This window comes from Danio rerio, chromosome 20 (genome assembly GCF_052040795.2).
Source record: "Danio rerio strain M-AB ecotype USA chromosome 20, GRCz13ab, whole genome shotgun sequence".
Taxonomy (NCBI): Eukaryota; Metazoa; Chordata; class Actinopteri; order Cypriniformes; family Danionidae; genus Danio; species Danio rerio.
Genome location: NC_141040.1, coordinates 44,442,776 through 44,465,831, shown reverse-complemented (window position 1 = coordinate 44,465,831; position 23,056 = coordinate 44,442,776). Strand labels below are relative to the sequence as shown.

The following is a 23,056-nucleotide window of genomic DNA, read 5'->3' as shown; positions in this document are numbered from 1 at the left end:
TTATATGCATTTAACAGCACTGTCATTATTTTCAGTGCAAACAAACAGGAAATTAAAAATTTTCAGGAGCAAATGAACTCATTTTTCAATGGAACAACAAAACGAAGGAGAAATAAATTTTTAAATTCATTAAAAATAACATGAAAAAACCCATTTATCTACAAGGGTGGCACGATACTGGAATTCGGTACCAATCGATACTGAAATTTTAAAAACGTCCATTTGCTAACATTTGATGCTGGATCACAGGAGCGTTTTAAAGCTGCGATTCATCAGCAGATCGCTTGTATGGTAGTTAATAGACAAACCAGCTGATCGACGTGACTTTAGAATGCTCCAGTGTCCCTGTATCTGTGGTTACATTTTATATAACAACGTTGAATTGGTTAACGGATGATGTAATGAGTTTTTTTTTTTTTTTTAACAAAACAAAAATAGGATACAACATTTTTTTTCACTCTTAGCTAATATGAACAAATAATGAACAATACTTGTACATAATTTAATAAAATAAAATAAACAGCAGTTTGCTACTATGCGGATGAGAACAGTCAGAAATGTACAGTAGCTGTAAATACCCTGCTACTTGTAAATAAAGATGAAATAACGAAACAACATTATAATTCCTTAATTAATTATTTAAAAAGCTTTTCAACAAGTGTCATTATCATTGTTAACTCAAGTGCAATGAGGATTCATTGTGTAAAGTAAAATTAAATAAATAAAAGACAACTAAAGTACAAACATATTTTCACAAATAAATAAATAAATGATATAAATAAATAAATAATATAAAGCAGTGTTCTAGCCTAATTAAAGAGAGAATTACAGTGTTTGTTATTTTACAGTGATTGGACTAAGACAGTCAAAAAATAAGCTTTTTCATTTACGTTTTCATACATAACTAATATTAACTAATACATCCTCATTGTCAAACTGTTGTCTGTATGTATAAATAAATGTAAAAAGAAAACAAATTAAAGTTGTTACTTTTTATTTAGAGAAAGCTAAAAAAAATCCATGTTTCAAACTAAAAAGAAAAGAAAAGAAAATTTGTAAAACAGTAAAATTCACTAATTGTTTACTGACCTTCTTTTTCCGCCTTTGCCACAGGTTTCTCAGCTGCTGCTTCTTTCACCTCCTCGGCTGTGGCTGTTTTAAGAAAGATAACAAACAAAACAAAAGGTGAGTCTTAAAGCCCAGAAAGAAAATAGAGAGACAAAAGACATAGACATGTACAAGCTTACACACACACACACACACACACACACACAGACACATCGACTGAACGCAAACTTTGATGTTCAGATCTTGTTTTTTTTTGTAGTTTGTTTGTGCTTTCGGTGGAGACTGTTCACAACCCCATGGGTCAAAATGGATCTCTTCAAGTCCCACATTTTCGCACTCTCTCTCCCTTACCAGCAGGCTTCTTTCTCTCAGCAGGGATTTATTTTGTTGTGTGAAACATATCTAATGATGTTCTTGATAGAGGAATGACAGAGTATCTGCTGCTTGCCTGCAGGCAGGGCAGAGATTCGTGTTTTTCTGGCCTGCGCTTTGCAATAAATGGAATGGGTTGATGTTATTGCTATAATTTTCTGCAGAGCACACCATTTTAAAGAACTAAAGTACCAAGTAGTAAAGTCAAAACAAGCCAAATCTATTTGAGTTAACCTTGTCAATACAAATAAAAGATCAGTTAAACAAAACCTTGTGATATTTTTAATGTGAAATAGGTGGGATTATAAAAATGCTGTAAATAAACCTAATATTTATGTGCGAATGGGTAAAAACAACAATACATTTTACACCCATATCATATTGCCATTATTAAGTTAAAGTGTCATAATGAACTGTACACATTTTTGCAATAAGATGAATTCTAGTTTGGTGAGGGAAATATAGATTGCTAAGTTGCCTAGCATGTTTTAACAAACCGTAAGCATAGTTATTTAAATATTTAAGTAACTTACAGTTATGTTTTAAACCTGACGCTAGCATTTTTAGCACGTTTTAAGCATTAACAAGTGGTTAACATGTCCTAAGCATTATAGCATGTTAAAAAAAAAAAACTTTGATAACAATAATGTTTACCATGTTGCTAGCATGTTTCTATATTGTACTGGCTTTTCTAATACACTGCTAACCCATTTCTAAATGTTTTATAGCATTTTTAAACATCTAGATATTTTTGTTATGAGATGAAAGCTAATTTGATGAGGCAAACATTGATGTTGACATGAAAAAGTTTTAGAATGTTAAAGTTTGAAATAGTTACTGATTTGCTTTAAGTATGTTTTAGCAAATAAGTAGCATAAGTATTAACTTAATGTTTTACCATGATGTTAGCATTTTAACATGGTTTAAGCATTAACAAGTAATGTGTCCAAGGCTATTTTTCACGAGTTAGTTGATTTTAGAAAATGTTTTACTTGTTTTATGTGTAAGAAGATGCTAGCATTTTTTAGCCTTAATTTGGTAGTTTACATGTTGTAGCACAATTATAGCATGTTACAATAAAATCATATTGCCATTATTATTATTTAAGCATCATGATGAACTGTACCCTTTTTTGCAATAAGATAAATGCTAGTTTGGTGAGGAAAACATAGAGTGCTTAGTTGCTAGCATGTTTTAGTAAATTGTTAGCATGGTTATTTTAATATTTAAGTAACTTACAGTTATGTTTTAACATGATGCTAGCATTTTTAGCACATTTTAAGCATTAACAAGTAGTTAAGATGTCCTGGGCGTTATAGCATGTTTAAAAAAAATGTGGATAACAATAATGTTTACCATATTGCTAGCATGTTTTAATATTGTACTGGCATTTCTAGCACACTGCTAACAAATTGCTAAATGTTTTATAATATTTTTAACATCTACATATTTTTGTTATAGTGAAAGCTAATTTGATGAGGCAAACATTGATGTTGACATGACAAATCTGTTTTAGATTGTAAAAGAGTAATTGCTAAGCTGTTAGCATGTTTTTTTTTAATTGGTAGCATAAATGTAAACAAAGTCATTTTAACATGATGCTATAGCATGTCCTAGGCTATTTTTTCACTAGCCAGTTGATTTAAGCACATTTTTGAATGACTATTTTTTATGTGTAACAATTTGTTAATATTTATTTGCTTTTATTTAGTTGTTTACATGTTTAGCACATTTATAGCATGTTTGAAAAAACGTTGATAACAATAGTATTTACCATATTGCTAGCATGTTTCAATATACTGGCATTTTCCACTAGCCAGAGGATTTTAAAACAGTTTTGACTTTTTTTTAAATGTGTAACAAGTTGCTAGCATTTATTAGCCTTGATTTACTTGTTTGACATAAATACGCTAATCTTTATACCACACTGCTATCATGTTTTAATATGTTCCTGATTTTCTAGCAACTTGCTAAATGTTTTACAGCTTTTTTTAAAATCTACATATTTTTTGTTCTAAGATGAAAGCTAATTGGATGAGGCACACATTGATGTTGACACGACAATTTTAGTTTAGAATGTTGAAGTTTAAAATAGTTACAGATGCTAAGCTGTTAGCATGTTTTTAGCAAACTGGTTGCATAGTTGTTAACTTTGTTTTAACATCGCATGTTGCACAGTTAAGAATTGCTGAGCCAATCATTTTTTAAGAACATGTCTGATTTTCTTTCTTCTGTAACAAGTTGCTAGCATATATATTTACCATATAGTTGCTTCAATGTTTTAGCACATTTATAGCATGGATAGAGGAAGAAAATGCTAGCAAGATGCTAACGTTTTTAGCATATTGCTTGCATTTTTATTATGTTACTAGCATTTTTAGCACATTGCTAGCACTGCTTAATGTTATAGCATTTTAACTTTAACATATCTATCTGATAGGAGTTCTATCACCTTGAACAAGCAGAGCAACAACTCTGTCATTGAAGACAAATCATACATTAGAGCTGCTGTACTATAACACAAAGTGAGCAAATGGAGAGGGTACGCTATGTTTAAACAGAAGTCAAGGCAGAATCACAAAGGAATGACTTCGGTTCATAAAAGCAGTGGTCAGCTTGAGATCTGCTTGAGCCATTTTAAATTCAGTGCGTATAAATTGCCACAAACTTGACATACATTTTTAATATGTTCTATTGCACAAACAGCAGAAGACTGAATACAAATCAATCTGCTGCTGCAAAGTCATTCTAGGTGAAGTGACAGACCTAACTAGAAAAGTAAACTTAGTCAAGGTTAACGTCAAATCATTGTCTAAATGTTTAAATCAGAAAACTTTTGGTCACATTTTGTTTTAATTTGCAATTCACGCTATTAACAAATAATTAATAATTAATAAATAAATAATGAAACAAAAAGTATTATCATATTAGAAATGTTGTATTCATTCTCTTTTCTTCGGCTTAGTCCCTTTATTAATTAGGGGTTGCCACAGCGGAATGAATCGCCCTTCCAGCCGCAACCCAGCACTGGGAAACACCGATACAATCCCGCATTCACACACATACACAAAGGCCAATTTAGCTTATTAATTTCACCTATAGCGCAGGTCTTGGGACTGTGGGGGAAACCAGAGCACCTGAAGGAAACCCATGCAAACACAGGGAGAACAGGCAAACTCCACACAGAAATGCCAACTGGCCCAGCCGGGGCACGAACCAGTGACCTTCTTGCTATGAGGTGACAGTGATAACCACTAAGCCACCTTGCCGCCCAAAAAATATTTAATTAACTTGTTATTTATCCCTACAATGCATATAAACTATATTGATGTTAAAATGACATCAAGTTGACATTTTTGATGTGTTTTTTGACGCCAATGTTAGATGCGAATTAGATGTTGTTTTGATATTAAGGAAGTCAGTTGACAACAAATCGATTTACATTTTGTTGTTTATTTTTGTTTTCAATGTCGTTTTTGCCTGCTAGACTGTGTAGTACATACTAATCGACGCTAATCAAATGTATATCAAAATCTTGACGTCTAATTGACCTCCACACATTGATATCCGTTTGACCACCAAAAATAACAACTCAAAAAGTATTATAATATATGAAACATTTTATTATCTGAAAACTTAATTAACAAATTAACAAATTTTACAAAATAACAAAATTACAAATTAACACTGGATTTTGTATCCTTACAATGCATGTAAATTAGCTTAATGTTAAAATGACATCAAATTGACATTTTTTTATGTGTGTTTTCTCACACCATTGTCAGATGTCAATTTGATGTTGTTTTCACATCAAGGTAGTTAGATAACAGCAAATCCATTTACATTTTGATTGTGTACTTTTGTGTTGTTTTAAATTTCGTTTTTGCCTGCTAGGCTGTATAGAACATACTAATCAATTTTATATCAAAATATAGACGTCCATTTGACATCTACACATTGATGTGTTTTGATCACCAATACAACAACACAAAGTATTATTTGAAAAGTTTTATTTATCTGCAAGATTTAATCACAAATTATCACTGGATTTTGTTTCCCTACAATGCATGTACTATATTGATTTTAGAATTACATAACATTGACATTTTTATGTCTTTTTAACACCAATGTTAGATGTCAATTTGATGTTATTTTGGCATCAAGGTAGTTGACAACAAATCCATTTACATTTTTTGTAGTTTTATGTAGTTTTTAATGTAGTTTTTGCATGTTAGGTTGTGTAGAACATACTGTTCTGATTAATTTTATATCAAAATATAGATGTCCATTTGACATCCACACATTGATGTCCTTTTGACCACCAAAATAACTACACAAAAAGTGTTGTAATATATAAAACATTTTATTAATCTGCAGACATCAATTACTAAAACTGGATTTTGTTTCCCTAAAATGTATGTAAACTATATTGTTGTTAAAATTGCATCAAATTGACATTTTTAATGTGTTTTTGACACCAATTTTAGATGTCAATTTAATGTTGTTTTGATATCAAATTGATTGACATTTTTATAGTGTATTTTTATGTTGTTTTAAATACCATTTTTGTCTACTAGGCTGTGTAGAGCCTCATGATAAATTTTATATCAAAATATAGATGTCCATATGACATCCACACATTGATGTCCTTTTGACCACCAAAATAACGACACAAAAATTATTATGATATATGAAAGTTTTATTAATCTGCACACTTCAATCACTAACACTGAATTTTGTTTCCCTATAATGCATGTAAACTATATTGCTGTTAAAATTACATTAAATTGACATTTTTTATATGTTTTTGACACCAATTTTAGATGTCAATTTGATGTTGTTTTGATATCAAATCGCTTAACATTTTTATTGTGTATTTTTATGTTGTTTTAAATGCAGTTTGTGTTTGCTAGGCTTTGTAGAACAGTGTTTCTCAACCACATTCCTGGAAAACCAGCAACACTGTATGTGTGGATATCTCTCTTGTCACACCATTACAGGTTTTCAGTCTCTGCTAATGAGCTTATGATCTGAATCAGTTGTATTTGGTTAAGGAGACATGGAAAATATGCAGAACTGGTAGTCCTTTAGTAACATGTTTGAGAAACACTAGTGTAGAACATGCTTATCAATGCTAATCGATTTTACATCAGAATCTTGACATCCATTTGACCTCCACACATTGATGTCCTTTTGACCACCAAAATGACAACACAAAGTATTATAATATACGACACGTTTTATTAATCTGAATGCTTCCATTACAAACTAACACTGGATTTGTATCCCTACAATGCATGTAAACTATCTTGATGTTGTTACAGGTTGGTTGAGCATACTTTTTGACCTTTTCTCCTTCACCGAATGCATTTGAAACTTTCTGTGTACGTCTAGTGCTGTGTCACCATGTAAGCCTCAGTCTGGCCATATTTTACTGTTATGTACACCTCATTCTTCTCTTCCCAGACTGAAGAAGCAGCCTTTCTCTGAACTCATCTCAGCTCTGAGTCTGCTGTGATACTGCTGTGTCATACACTGTCTCTGCACAGGATTAGGTTTCCATCTCGCAATACACACATCGCTTTATCCCCAATCTCCTCTCCAGATTTTAATCTGATACCCAGCAGGATCTTTTGCCCTCAGGAGGAATTCAGAAAAAAATCTAGTTCAACACCATATCAATAAATCAAATAGCAGGAATAATTGGAAAGGGAGGGGATACATCTCACTGGAGAAAATCTTATTACAGAGATTCTTGTGCTTTTATTTAATGTTCATTATTACATTGCAGAGGTTACACCTTTTTTTGCTTTCTGTGCATTATTTATTATTTTCTGAGTGTTCAGCGAGATACTGTACACTTATAGAGGCTTATACTAGTATCTCCTTTTTCCCCTGCCAACTTTTATTTTTTCAATGCTTTCATAGTCACATATATTTCATATTTCATATCACACTGAACTGAGCTAAGCTAAACTGAACTGAACTTGAACACTAAAAACTGAACTACACTGTTCCAGTTACTATGATCATTTATGTGAAGCTGCTTTGACACAATCTACTTTGTAAAAGCGCTATACAAATAAAGCTGAATTGAATTGAATAGTAAACATTATAATAAATTTTTTTTCAATCTATAATATGCTATTAAAATAATTATTTTGAATAAATGAAAATTAATAAATAATTAGTATTTTGTATTTTAATGTATGGGGAATTACGTCAAAAATATTTCAGGTCTGCTCTCTAGGCCTGTATACTGTATTAAATAAAAAGTTTATTAAAATAAATTAACTTTAAATCTGAATGGGTTTCTGAATACATTAACTGTCCACTTTATTAGGTACACCTTACTAGTACTGGGTTGGATAGAATCACGCTGTTGCTGCATATTTGTCGACTGCTCATCCATGATGCGAATCTCACGTGCCACCATATGCCAAAGGTGCTCTATTGGGTTGAGTTCTGATGACTGTGGAGGCCATTTAAATACAGCGAGCTCATTATCATGTTCAAGAAACCCATCTGAGATGATTCAGACTGTCCACAGAACTGCCACTTACTGGATATCTCTCTTTTTCTGACTATTCTCTGTAAAGGCTAGAGATGGTTGTGCGTGAAAATCTCAGTAGATCAGCAGTTTGTGAAATACTCAGACCAGCCCATCTGGCACCAACAGCCATGCTACATTCAAAGTCACTTACATCACCTTTCTTCCCCATTCTGATGCTCGCTTTGAACTGCAGCAGATCGTCTTGACCATGTCTACATGCTTAAATGCATCAAGTTGCTGCCATGTGATTGGCTCATTAGAAATTTGCGTTAACAAGCAGTTGTACCTTATAAAGTGGCCGGTGAGTGTATATTAAAATGTATTTAATAAAAAAAAATACAAACATACTTTTAAATACATGATCACTTTAACAAAACAGGTGAAAACTTTTCAGTCTATTGATTTAAAAGTTTTAGCACACCTTTCTTTTTTTGTCTTTTGTCTTTTTACAGCAGAGACCAGAGCAGAACATCAAGCACTAGACACATAGCAGCAGCAGCATCCTATAATATTGTGAAGTAGATGGAAAAATGAGCCATAAGGAAGTCTTTGGAGATCAAAGTTTGAGGCCTAAGGCTCTGTTCAGCCCTCATATTCTCAACCACACGCTCATTCATAGACTCTTCTCCCCTCATCCACCATCCCCACAATTCTACATGCTGTACAACACCTCTCATCCACCATCAATAACCATACACCTCATTAGTGATAAAGCTATTTTCTTATTTTAATTTTGGTCCGTTTTATCATGCTGTTTCCATGTCTCTTACCCTTAGCGACTGGTTCTGGTTCTGCTGCTTTTTCTGCAATTTCCTCTCGCTCTGCACTTTCTTCCTTTTCATCTTTCTCCTCCTCTTTCAGGGTTTTTATGTCTTTGAAAGAAAAGAACACATATTTAAAAGTTTCGCCGAACAGAGAAGTCTTTGTGATTTTTCATCTTCGGTAACCATTAAAATTCAGTTATTAAAAATATATATTTTTTTCTTCTTTCTGCATTTTCTAGAATGCTGAAAAGAAGATTTATTAGATTTACAATTTTTTAAGGTAAGGGATTGCAAACTATTTATATGGGATGAATTTAAGCTAATTAAATTTAGTAATGCTCAACTTAATTTGTTTGTATAACGTCAGCTCATATTTGTTTGTAACCAGTTACCTTAAAAGGGTGACCAAGAGTGAATTTTTAGGACTTGACTGTGTTTATAGGGTGCAAAGCAATGTGTGCTCATGCTCCATTTGTAGAAAAATGTTTATTTTTTCAAGTATCGTATTATCAAATATCAGCTTCTGCTATTATGGTATTATGCTATAATGGAGTTTTTAGCCAAATCCAGCACTGAACTGATAGAGATTCTGGACGTTCTCCTTTGTCAAATGCTAGCTATGTCTTTTTTATAATTCTCTGGAACATAATTATAATTAAGTTGTAAGCACTTCTTTTTTTTGTGTCGTGTCCTTTAAAAACCCAAATACAGAAACAGTGCAAGCTCTGTGGAAATAGCAGTGTTTGGACGGCATTTTTGCTTTCTCTGCTACATTACAGTGCTTATGGCCACACCCTTCGAAGCGCATGGTAAATGTGAATAGCCTGAGGGGTTTATGACTTCATTAAGCTGTATGTATTTTTTTGTAGTCCCGAAACTTTGTTCGCTGTAGGCTTTGTCTTCCTTTGCATTGAACTTTGAGCATGTTACATTCAGAGATGTTGTTTATGTTCACACATCTACATTACATTACAATTGTGCTAAGTGGACCATCCCTTAAAAAAATAGCAAATCCAATGAATCATTTTTTCAGTGTAGGATGACAGTGATTTTCACACTGAACATTTTGAAAATAGACGATACCTTCAGCCATTTCTTCTGTGTCTACTTCATCAGTGTCTTTGGCTTCAGGAGCTGTTGTATCACATAGATGAGTTACACACACAATGCCGTAATGGTCAACAATTTATTTAACCTATTATTTTATCACTTTGCCAAGCAGTTTTTGCAGAAGCTCAACTTTTTCCTCTGTCGATGGGTAGATTGCATTAGTGTCTGACATAGAGCTATAATCAGATTTAATTAGCATGCAAAATCGTTTTTTCATTTGTACTGGGACGATCCTTCAGAATTCATTATAGCAGCATCAGCGGCGGGTTAGGAGCAGAAACAGGTGGTTTAGTTTTGCGCTGAGTGAATCGACAAATAAGCTAAATTAAGTTAGCAAGGTAAACTCAAGCTGCTCTTTGTTATAAGCATATGTTATCCGCAGCATACATTACAGTCTCCAGCTAAGTCATTCATTCATTTTTCTTTGGCTTAGTCTCTTTATTCATCAGCGGTCGCCACAGCGGAATGAACTGCTTACTTATTCAGCATATGTTTTACACAGCGGATGCCCTTCCAGCTGCAACCCAACTTGGAAACACCCATACACTCTCATTCACACACATACACTTCGGCCAATTTAGTTTATTCAATTCACTCATATCGCATGTCTCGAACTCCACACTGAAATGCCAACTGACCCAGCAGAGACTCGAACCAGCGACCTTCTTGCTGTGGGGTGACAGTGCTAACCACTGAGCTCCTTTGTCGCCTCTTCACCAGCTAATTCTTGTCTATATTCCCTAGATTTGCTCGATCTTCATTTGGCTTAATCTGTGTTTTCATGTTTTCATTGATCGGCCAGAACTTTGATGCCCTTGAATGACCCCTTTAGAGACGTGCGCCCTGTGACAGCTAACATGAAAGCAGTCTCTCATGGATTCGAACCGTTTCACTGGCAGCTGAGCAGCAATGCACCAGCTGCTGTGCTTTGATCCACCCAGCATGAATTAGACTTCAATCACTAACTCAAACGTGCTCCTTTCCTGCCAGCGCATTCGGATATGTATGTTAATCTGTGTTTGTGTGACCATAAGTCTAAATGATTATTGTTAGTTAAAAGAAACAAGAAAAAAGACATATATTGAGTATATAAAGATTTTATAAATATTTCCAAGATAAATGACAGCAATTAAATATGAGAATTAGAAAGAAATCATATTGCATTACCTTTACTAAAGAAAAGTTTATTCAAGTGTTTTATTCGTATACTTTTTAAAATAAGTCAGTCTACTTTTTGTGTAGCTGTCTGAAATGTGTATCTTAAGTATACACAATATTGCTCTTAAAGGAACACTACACTATTCTAAAATATATATTTGTAACATAAGTAGTTAAACAGTTGAGTTTTGCCATTTATGAATTCATTCAACCGATTCCCTGAGCACTTTTAGCTTAGCTTAGCATAGATCATTGAATCGGATTAGACCAATTGCATTGTACTTAAAAAAAAAAAAAAAGTTTAGACTCTTCTCTAGATACATCATGTACTTAGTTTATATGTTGTGTATGGTTGAGATTCCTATTCTGGGTTAATGATATTGCCTTTACCTAGATACCTACAGTAGCTGGCGACTACTTACATGTGTGGCATGATATCATTGCAGCTGTTTAACTCTAGAATTGTAAAATGAGCATATTTTTTAAAAAGTGAGATGTTACTTTAAAGGGAACATTCTCCCCAAAATGAAATTGTACTCCTCAAGTGGTTTTAAAGCTTTATGGTTTGTTTTTCTTTTGTTAAGCACAAAAGAGAGAGCTGAAAACCTGTAACCATTGACTTTTATAGTATTTGTTTTTCCTACTTTAGAAGTAAATGGTTACAGGTTTTCATCTCTCTTTAAAATATCTTTTAAATATCTCTTTAAAATAACCTTAAGTTTCTTTCCTCTGTTCAACACAAAGGTAGATATTTTACAGAGAGCTAAAAACCTGTTACGTTGACTTCCATAGTGTTTGTTTTTATACTTAAGACAATGGTTTCAGGAGTTCATCTCTCTTTAAAAATATATTTCACCCTTTAAAAAAAGCATAAGTTTCTTTCTTCTGTTCAACACAAAAGTAGTTATTTTACAGAGAGCTGAAAACCTGTAGCCACTGACTTCCGTAGTATTTGTTTTTCCTACTTAAGAAGTTAGTGGTTACCAGTTTTGAGGTCTATTTAAATTATCTCTCTTCTTTTGGGTTGAACAGTGGAAACAAACTCGATCAGGTTTGGAACAAGTGAAGGGTGAGTAAAATATGATATTTTTGTGTGAAATAAGTATATTAAGTAAAAGTAACTTGACAGAGAAATATGAGCATATTTGGCCTATAATGTTACACATATATAAAACCAAAACATTTTTAAAAATCAAATATTTCGAGTACTTGGCTTATAGTTTTTTTTTTTTTTTTTGAGTAGCCTATTCATTTTCCTAGTATTACATTCTCCATTGCTTTCAAAGACTTGTGGATGGCCATTAACGCAGAGTCATTCCTTTGGGAAATCAGACTAGTCTGGTTGTGTCTTATGTTTCAATAAGAATAGACTTGGAGTCATTTCTTCAGAAGTATGTTCAGCATGTCTTTTTGATTCTCTATAAAGAACCAACCAGTTTGACTATGTTGGCAGTGCATTATGCTTTTATTGACTAAAACTGACTGTGAGTAATTCTTTGAGATTTAAAGGGGTTGCACAGTATGCTTTGATACACTAAATAAAATCTCTGAGTCATTCATTTGGGAGTCTACTCAACTACACAAGTCTTTCCAGATCTAGGTTCAGTAAAATTGCTGCAGTTCCACAGAAATAAAAAGTCCAGGACATTCTGACCAAGGGTTTTGGTATGAGTTTGAGTACTTTAAATCTACAGAACTTAACTCTTTTTCTTGATTCCCACTACTAAGATCACTGTATGCTGTATTACATGACATGGATTCATCTTTACATTAAAAAAAAAAAAAAAAAATTCAGACTAATTACCATTATTAACTAATCAGGTATTGTATACCTTTCTCTGGTGAAGAGCCATCTTCATCGGCCACCACAGCTTTCTCATCTCCACCTGCTTCAGGACTAACTACAGGTGCTGTTACTAGATCAGCATCATCATCATCATCTTCATCCTCAGCATTTATCTGATCCTCTCTTTCCTTATTTGCCTCTTTCTTATCTGCAACACCATCATCAGGTTCCTCAATAACACCCTCACCTTGACTTGGTGTATCTTTTTCAGAGTCAGCATCTTTCAGGCCAACACCAGTCTCATCTTCTAACTCTTTAGCTATCTCATCATCATCGTCATCATCATCATCGGATGCGATACCAGCAGTGCTTAAGCTATCTTGTGAGTCGTCAGCTTTAGCAGCGCTCTCCTCTACAGCTGTTAATATTGCTGCATCACCATCAGCTTTAATTATAGGTTCCTCACCATTTGCTTGTTCTTCAACCTCAGCTACAATACCAAGAGCAATGGCGATACCAGCATCTTGGACATCATCGTCATCCTCTTTCTTCTCAATTTGGTCATCTTTTTGGTCATCGTCCGTAGTAGGAGTCACCGCGATAGGTGTCTCTGTTTCGTCTGTTTCAGCTGGAGTGACTTTACCAGCTGGTGGTTCTTCTTGAGCTTCAGCATCTTTGTCATCATCCTCTTCATCAGCTTCCTCAGCTTCTTTAGGAGCTGCAGGGATCGGAGCAGCTTTCTTTTCGGGTGCAGCAGAAGCAGCTTCCTCCTTTTCATCTTCCTCTTCCTCCTTTCCTTCTTCATCCTCTGGAGCTTCTTCCTTGTCTGTTTCAGGTTCTTCTTCCTCCTTTTCTTCTTCATCCTCAGGAGCTTCTTCTTTGCTTGTTTCAGCTTCATCTCCCTCCATTTCCTTAGCCTCCTCTTCATCTTCATCTTCCTCCTCTGCTCCAGCTTCCTGTTTCTCCTTTTTCTCAGCCTCCTCTTTCTCTTCATCCTCCTCCATTGCTTCAGGTTCCTCTTCCTCCTTTTCCTCAGACTTTTCTTCTTTTCCCTCTTCTTCATCTTCATCCTCCTCCTTTGCTCCAGCTTCCTCTTTCTTCTTTTCCTTAGCAGCAATTTCTGTTGCTGCTTCTTCATCTTCCTCCTCTTCTGCTTCAGCTTCCTCTTCATCTTCCTCCTCCTCTTTTTTCTCCTTCTCTTCTTTTGCCTCCTCTTCATCTTCCTCCTCCTTCTCCTCCACCACCTTCACCCCAGGTTCCTCTTTCTCCTCTTCATCCTCCTCATCCTCTTCTTCTTCCTCAAGCTCTTTCTCCTCTTCCTCCTCAAGCTCCTCCTCCTCTTCTTCCTCAAGCTCCTCCTCCTCTTCTTCCTCCTCCTCGAGCTCCTCGTCATATTCTTCCTCTTCTTCCTCATAGTCTTCTTCCTCTTCATCAGTATCCATCTCCTCCTCTTCCTCCTCCTCTTCGTCCTCCAAGTATTCCCCTTCCTCTTCTAGCATCTCCTTGGCCCATATTTCTGTAACTATATTATTAGGTTGTCAGAAGTGTCAGTGAAGGCTCTGTGTGGTGTTGTTGGGCCAAGCGCACAGCCTCACAGCATTTGACAGCAGACAAATATTATTTGGCTTGACATGCACAAGCCAGCGCATAACATATAATTAGACGTACCGTACATAATGAATAATACTATGTATTTTACAGTGACAGCATGCCTTTACAGTGCTATTAGATGCACTAAAAAAATGAATCATTGGATTTACAAATTTTTTTAGTACAGTACTTAATTAGGTAAGAGGTTGCAAACTATTAATATGAGCTGAATTTAAACAAACAAATTAAATTTTATGTATTTTTTTATTAACTTTGTTTGTTTAAATTCAGCCCATATAGGTTGTTTGCAACCACATACCTTTAAAACAAAAATTGCAAATCCAATTATTCATATTTTTAGTGTAGTTGCATGCTCAGGAGACATGCCAATGGTTACAAAGAATTTGGTAAATAATAATGGGTGAAAAAAACTGTAAATTCAAAAGAGATTCCTAATGGATTCAAGTTAATCATTCAGGATTATCTCATTGATAAACCAACCTGTCCTCCAACCCACACGCTTCAAATGTTATAACTCGATTGAATGGGTATTATCAGTGGTTATCAGCTGATAGATATGGGCCAGTAGGGGCCTTCTGCACCTACTAGTATAGGCTCAGAAGGTTGTTATCATACATCCACATGGTTAATCAGCTGTTCTAATAGAGAAGACTCCAGATCCAGATATATTTTTACATTACTGTGAAGGTAGGGGTAGATTAATGGAAAATTTAATAAAAAATAAAAATAATTTTCGTGGTTAATCAGCTTTACTAATAGAAGACTCCAGTTCCAGATCTGTTTTTACATTACTGTGACGGTTCGCTTTAGGGTTTGGGTTGACATTAATAAAATACATTTAATGGCAAATTTAATAAATAATATAAATAATACTCGTGGTTTATCCGCTTTACTAATAAAAGACAACAATGAAAACATTGTGCAACACTGTAAAAACACACAATTGTCCCAACACAAATCGTTTAAATTAACACAGTCTTTTTACAAATTTAAGTGGATTGAACATAAAACACTTAAGCTGTACCGAAAAAACTTACGAATTTTGTTGTTTAAACTCATTTTAATTAAGTAGTTTGTATTAGTAAAATGTGTGTCTTGAATAGACTGTAAATTGTGTTCCAAAGCCTCTACCAAGTGCTCAAATTTTGTACAGCTGGATCTAGAGCTGCCCGATATTGGAAAAATCTGATATTTCATTATTTTATTTTTCTACAATAAATTTTACAAGTTGCACAAGATAGTTTGAAAAGCACTACTTGATGGGTTTCTTTGGGGTCTTAACAGTATTCAGGTACTGAAATTGCATAACCACAATGCAAATTTTGGTTTCCTTACTTTGCCATGTCTTATTTCTAGACTAAATATCTAAAAAGTCTTAGATTGAGTAAAAACTGTAAAAATATTGTCAAAATTAAGAGTTTGTCCTTAAAACAAGCAAAATTATCTGTCAATGTGGGATGTAAAATAATCTTGTTTTTTGCGTTGAAATGTGGATATTTAGACTAGAAACAAGGAAAAATGAGAGTAAGAAATATATACTTACTCTCATTTTTTCTTGTTTCTAGTCTAAATATCCACATTTCAACGCAAAAATAAATAAATATATATATATATATATATATATATATATATATATATATATATATATATATATATATATATATATATATATATATATATATATATATATATATATATTTGGCATAACTTTGATCAGTTCTGTGTAAATAATTAAATACAAATAATCTTTACTGTAACAGCATTTAGTTATTTTACTTTTTAAAAAGTAAGTAAACCAGTTGCCATAAAAGTAACAAGCTGACTTTAAAAACTTGAGTAAACCCATTGTAACATGAAACTGTTAGGTTGACAGCGTATTTTTTTTTTTTTATTATGCGCACAGTTTATTTGCCTAAAAATTAAGGCATTAGGTTTACTTATTTGTTAACTAATCCCTTTAAAAGTATTTATAGTGTGACTGCTAAGTTTAGAGTGAATGTTTAGCATATTCATGTGTTTCTGGCTGTGACTGAGCAAGAAAAGTTTCAAACATTTGTGTGCAAAAACTAACCAACAAAGTTTATTATGACATCTGTCACCACAGCTTGCAGCAACTATTTTAGTCTTTCAAATTAATGCTAATAAATAAGAATTTTCTAAAAGTTTGAGTTAGATAAACAAGATAAACAAGCCTTAATAGTTCTGATTTCTATTAATTATAATTCTGTAGGTTTTTATTTACTACAGACCTTGTTTCTTGACATTTATTCAAAAATCCATTAAAGCACTTTGTCTTCAGCGTGATGGAAGTTGAAGTTCTAAAATGCTAACTTATTTCTGGGTTTTACTCATACACAAAAAATGTCATCCCTGCTTTTATTATTATTATTTTTTGCTTCAATAGAAAACAAAATAAGCAAAACAGAATGGCACCCTCAAAGAACTATAATTATGGTTTATCATACTCTCCCATTGACAATGTCTATACGTCTTAAACGCTTACAGCTAATTTCCTGGTCTCTTAGGTCTCCTTGTGTCAGTAATTACGTACAGTACTTCGCCTTTATAGCAAAACAAGAGGCTTGCAAAGCTCCCTTAAGTCTTAATGTAACAAATGACAGCAAATGCGTCACCCATATAATCAAATCCAGACTTTTATTACGTGCATATGCAGAGCTATTTTCATTCACAAACATTTGCATTAGCTAAAAGTGATAATGGTGTTTAGATGCTTTCTGCAATAGCTTTACCATTCGGAGACGGCTTAATGATGATTCCATGAAGATGTTAATGGACAAATACATGCAGCTTGATTAGCACGGGGAGCACAATTAGTGCGTGTGAAAACAAAGGGAAATGATTATGAATGGCTCCAAATGTAAAATCGCAATCAATGACAAACATAATGCCCATTCTCCATAAAATACTCTAATGCTTGCCCTCCTAATGCAGCCGTAATATAAATGCGTTAATTACAGATTCAAGCAAACCGTTATCTGTTATGCTGATGGTTTATGTATTCCCTAATGAATGCAATCTCATCAAGCGCTCTCCAAGACGCTAACCTTTTTTCCTTGGTGGCAGGAATTCTCCTGGAGGAGAGAGAGACAGAGAATAACATAAGAAAAAACTCTTGATTAAGTTACTTAGTTAATGTGAGGTTTAATGCATAGAGTGGTGAAGAATGAGGCAATTATCTAAATCTCCTTTTTTAATAGTGTAGGAAAATGCTGGTTAATACTTCATCAGTGTGTTGAGACCAGTGTTGGGTTAGTTAGGTAAAAAAAAAAGTAATTAATCACTAATTACATAATTAAAACTGTATTTAGATTACTTATTGAATGACTAGTTCTGAGAAGTAATTGAAATACTTAATAAGGAATTTAATTACTTGACTCAATACTACTTAAAGTTTTATACATTTCAATGCATATATACATTAAACTATTTTAATTATTTAAATCTGAGTCAAATCTGACCTTTAGATAAGCATTTAGTAAGTATTTTAAAAACATTCATTTTGTTAGTTAGCAAGCAGAATTACTCAATTCGATTTCATTTTATTTAATTTTATTTGTAAAGCGCTTTTCACAGTAATTCTCTGCAAAAAAAACAAACAAACTATTTGTATCTCATTTACATTTAGTCCTTTAGCAGACGCTTTTGTCCAGAGCAACTTATGAATGAGGAGGCATTCAGTGATTCAACATGAAGAGGCAATAGACACAAGGGACCCTATCATACGCTGGGCAATGAGGCACAGGGCGCGACGCAATTGTTATTTGCTAGTTTCAGCTTGGTACAAGAGTCGTTTTGACATTTTGCGCCAGGCTGTTTAAATAGCAAATGCTTTTGCGCTCATATGTGCGCCCATAGACGTTCTGGTCTAAAAAGCAGGCGTGTTTTGGCACGTTGCTGGCGCGTTGCTATTTTGAGAAACTGTAATAGTCTGTTCTTTAGACCAGAACAAAGCCGTTCTAAAGTCCGGCGCAGAGTGCACCTCGCTTACACTCTGCTTAATACACAAGATGTAGAGCAATACGCAAATATCTTTACATATGAAAAAGAATTAAAATATTAAGGATATATATATAGGATATAAATATAAAGGATTAAAATATTATAAAACATTATTTTCTAGCCTACATAAATTTAAGAACCACTGCCTTGAATCCTTCATCTCGGGAGGCTTTATCATTTCATTCAATTTGCTTTTGTGTAATGTTATTAATATTAGCAGTATTATTTATTATATGCATATTTATATTTGTTTTATTAAAAACAAGCTTAGATTTGTCCACCTGCAGGTTTTAGACCATATGGGGCATAGCATGTGTAATAGGACATAACTCAGTATTTTGACCACACTTCGTTATTATTGTTCATTTATTCGTTTGCTGGAAATTAGAACTGAATTTAAAAAAAGTTTTGAAACAAATCTTTGCACTTAACAAACGCAATTAATTATTTATAGGCTAATTGATGTCTGTGCGTACAAGGTGTCCCTATCCACGAGAGCATAAGTGAAAGAGAATTATGAGATGCCTTATCTCTCATTCTCGCGCTGCAGATGCTCTGTTCAACTGTTTTCTTGCTAGTGAAATGCTCAGTTTTTCCACTTCCACTTACTTTACGTCATGTAAATAGCAAATGCTGTCATGGCGCTACGCAACTGGCTCTTAAAGGGAATAGGAGATGAGACTCTGATTGATTTATTCTCAAAACACACCTATAAATGCAAAATATATTTGTTTACCTAAATTTCTCTGCATGCTTCTCTAAATTGATTTATGCAAAAATGTTACATTTTTACAGCATATACAGCTAGTATAAGTAATTAAATGACCTCAAAAAAAAAAAATAGTTTCTTACTTTATATTTCAGTGAATAAGTCATTTAATTACAGTAACTAAGTAGTACTAACACCCAACCTACACAGTTGAGACACGGTACTAAAGCGATTGGATAGTTTACCCCCAATCAATATAGTTTCATCATTTATTTACTATGATGCCATTTCATATCCATAAGGCTTATATCAATCTCAAAAGGAGATGTTGGGTAGGATATGCATTTTACACACTACAGTTTTAAGCTGCAATACCTTGAGTAATTTACTCTTGTTAAATTTTCGTATTCATATTTCACCTGAATTGAACATGCAACCTTTGGGGTCTGACACTTTAAGAAATGTATCCACATTACAGACTATTGGATAAGAACAAATTTTGAAATAAATTAAAATTGGTTGATTGCAAAATCCTGTACTGTGGTTGTGATATATCAATTATGAACTGATATTTTTAACTTTACAGTATTATTGCTTCAAAAAAAAAAAAAAAAACACATTTTGTTTGTGTTTCAGGTGTGATTTTAAAAACATTTTGTTTAAAAAATAAAAAATTTATTGAAATTAATACAGATTAATTGACTTTTCCATTAAAAACAGTGGGTTTACTCGCTTATTTACAAAGCAATTAATTGACTTTACTCAAAAACATAAAAAAAAATAAGTTAAGTCAACATAAGTTCCAAGTTACAATGGGTTTACTCCCTTTCTTCAGTAATTAATCACTTTAATTCAAAACATTGTTTGTGTTAAACATAAGAAACATTTGTGAAAAAAGCACAAGGGTGTTTTGATGACTGGAGTGTTTGTGTGTGTGGGTGTGTTTGTGTGTTGAGCATCAGTTAGGACAACGGTAGTACCTGTCAGGGAAAACTGGATAATTTTGTCAGCTAATTTCATATTCAGAGTTTAAAACTATTTTTGGTGTAGAATCAAATTAGTGACGTATGTACGGATATCGGTAGCGCAAATTTGCTAGTAAAGTGACACATCGGTTTCTCATTATTATTCATTGTGGAGTTTTCTTATCCTATGAGAAGACCCTGCTTCCTTATTATTCATGAGAGCATGTGCTTTCCAAAGGCAGGCAGACCTGGCAAGCTGTGAGACCCAATGACTGGGTGAGATCGCGCCCACGGACTCTGCGTGCGGCACACAGTATTTAGCCTTTCATGAAGGGTCGTGTGTGATTGTTTTCATGATCCACGGTGTTTGTTGCATGTTTTCCGCGTGATGCTGTAGGGTCGATATAGCAAAGCTGTTGGTTTGCAGCAAGCATTTTTGTCAGGAGAGCTGTACGAGAATTGGAGAATGGCGGACTTTATCTTTTATTAGTTGAGTTGGTTACTATTCAGACACATCGCCCATGTCCGTGCTGTTGTGTTCGCCTTAAAATCCTTCAGATTACAGGGCTGGGCAAATGGTTGCAATAGATAGGGAAAGAGACCTGCTGCACTGCTATAGGCTATCCACTGTGTCTGACCCGGTGATTGAGGAGAAGAGGAGTGCCTCATTTATAGTGTTTATATAAACACGATTATCTGTATGATATTATAAATTGTGGTTGTGTGTATATGGAATTACAAATAACAAATGTAGCAGGATATAAAATTACTGTTTATTTATTTGCATTTTATCTTTATAAACTATAAGATAATTGGTTTCCTCACAGTTTGTCTTTCTTTATGTGAGCCAACTGACAACAGTTGTTCGCTCCCCTCTTTTTTTTCCCTGCTCTGCCGGTGACACCCAATCCTCCCACTGGTTGCAGTGCTCCACGCCCATTATAATGCATTTCCTTTTAAAATTCCAGGGTAGACTTGAACCGAAAGAGGGGCATTTCAGGACCCTTTAATTTGAACGTGGTCCTTCAAATCCAGCAAAAACCCACAGCTCCTTCCTTTTTTTTTTTTTTTTTTAATTTAAGACTTTTTTTTCAGGAGCCTGTCAAAATATTCCCCCTCATAGGCACCTGAAGTGATGCCTTTTAAATATTGCTTTTAATACTCTTTCAATTAGCAGCTGAAAGTCTCACAGGCCTAATGTGAGTAGCATTTTGTGAGGAGATTTGCATATTTATTTAGTTCAGCAATGTGTCAGTTTTCAAAACGACAGACAGAATATGACTATTTGCACCAAACACCACTTGACACCCAAGTGCTGTTGTGCTCCACTTTAATAAATGCTTCAGAAAACCATGAAAAAAAAGGACATGCAGCTTACAAGGTCAGATGGGAAAAAACTCAAGTAGTGGGGGAAAAATAGACTTTGACTATGTGAAGACAATCTGCTGAAGTTCAAAATGCGGATCAAAATGAAATCAAGGCAATTTAAAGTGGACCTATTATGCAAAAATCACTTTTATAACGGGTTTAAACACAGTTGTGTTGTAACCACTTGCTAAAATAGCCAGCTTCTAATGGCATTCATGTATTAATACTAAAATTAGTCTACAGAAACACTTTGATTGACATTTTACCTATCATCAGATGGGGAAAATCCCACCCATTAGTGATATCTCACTCATTAGCATATATAGTCTTGTTTCCACTATGCTGACACACAGGCATTTTTAGCTCCACTTTTTAAGAAGAGGGCTGCATGCACAATCTCATTTGAATTTAAAGTGACAGTCACCGAAATAGCACAATCAGCATCAAAACCCAAAAGGGGCAGCTTCAAAGAGTTGCAAAACATTATTTGTGGGGTATTTTGAGCTGAAACATGCGTATTTTAGGGACATAAAAGACTTATTTTACATATTGTAAAAACTGGCATAATACTGTATACGTCCCCTTTAAGAGACTTGGAATGTGGTATTGTTAATGATAGACAGATTAATCTGAACATTATCAGTACTTATTTTTTGGGTCTAGTGCCTTTCATTAGGTAATACTTAATTCTTAAATACTAGTACTTATTATATAATGTACTCTCTTTTTGTTATTACGCTAATACCGGTTAAATAGAGACAAACACTTAGTTATAAGTTACTTGTTAGTACTTGATTATCTACTCTACTCTATTTCTGTGTATTCAATAGATAGTGAAAACGTCACTTTTTCACATTGAAAATGTCACTAGTTCTTGAAATTGTATTTTTTTAAATCGGCTCTATACTGTGGACATTCAGAGTAAATGATATATGACTAAATATAATCTACAATGCAGGATTTGCTTAATGTTGATTAAAGCAAGGTTCTTGATAGAAAAACGATTAAGTACTTATTTATTAAGGTTGTTTTCTGTGATAAGGAGACCTTGAATTAAGGATGCTTTTTTATTGGTGGCCATATTGAAATATTTTTAAATTTTATTTATATTAAAAAATAGTTGGTTAATAAAGTTCTGAGATCAGTTCAAACTTTTCTGGAGGTAACGTTCTAAAAATAAAATCAGCTATTGAATGTAAATGTTTACAAACATGCAGAAAATTTACTATTTATTTCTATTGGCTAATATCGGCTATCGCTCTTCAAATCGGTTATCGGTGTCGGACAAAAATTCCATATTTTCTTGCATTTCTACTTTAAATGATAATGACAGTTAAGTTGTACTTAAAGTTAGAGTGTGGAGTTTGCTTTTGTTATTTCAGCATATTTTTTTCTTTTAGTTGAGGACCAATAAGCTTAAACTTTCTAGGAAAATTTCTTTAAAACCATGTCTACAAAACAATTATTTTTTGTTTTTAGTTTAATCTTTTTTGATATTTTAGTCTGTTATTTTTTGTGTAGTGCATATCATAAGATGAATGCAATAGCAGGTGTGAATAATGAGATAAAATT

The 23,056-nt window shown here is 33.7% G+C and overlaps 2 protein-coding genes across 53 annotated transcripts in view; one reads left to right on the top strand and one right to left on the bottom strand.

Moving 5' to 3' along the window:
* Positions 1-23,056, top strand: part of nkain2 (sodium/potassium transporting ATPase interacting 2) — a 432,978-nt gene that overhangs the window by 37,710 nt on the left and 372,212 nt on the right. For all 3 annotated transcript variants that reach the window (XM_087296306.1, XM_087296307.1, XM_087296309.1), the window contains one exon: positions 1,114-1,185. The gene's annotated coding sequence lies outside the window, so the exon portion shown is untranslated. The remainder of the gene's footprint in view (positions 1-1,113; positions 1,186-23,056) is intronic.
* trdn (triadin) overlaps positions 1-23,056 on the bottom strand; it is a 94,545-nt gene that overhangs the window by 31,936 nt on the left and 39,553 nt on the right. For 28 of the 50 annotated variants that reach the window (XM_087298478.1, XM_087298456.1, XM_087298457.1 and 25 more), the window contains 5 exons: positions 17,488-17,514; positions 12,858-14,333; positions 9,841-9,891; positions 8,764-8,865; positions 1,090-1,152 (listed from right to left, as the gene is read on the bottom strand). In XM_087298478.1, the coding sequence (XP_087154604.1) occupies positions 1,090-1,152; positions 8,764-8,865; positions 9,841-9,891; positions 12,858-14,333; positions 17,488-17,514 (1,719 nt within the window). The remainder of the gene's footprint in view (positions 1-1,089; positions 1,153-8,763; positions 8,866-9,840; positions 9,892-12,857; positions 14,334-17,487; positions 17,515-23,056) is intronic. The other 22 variants (XM_087298484.1, XM_087298504.1, XM_087298487.1 and 19 more) reach the window with 1 other exon arrangement.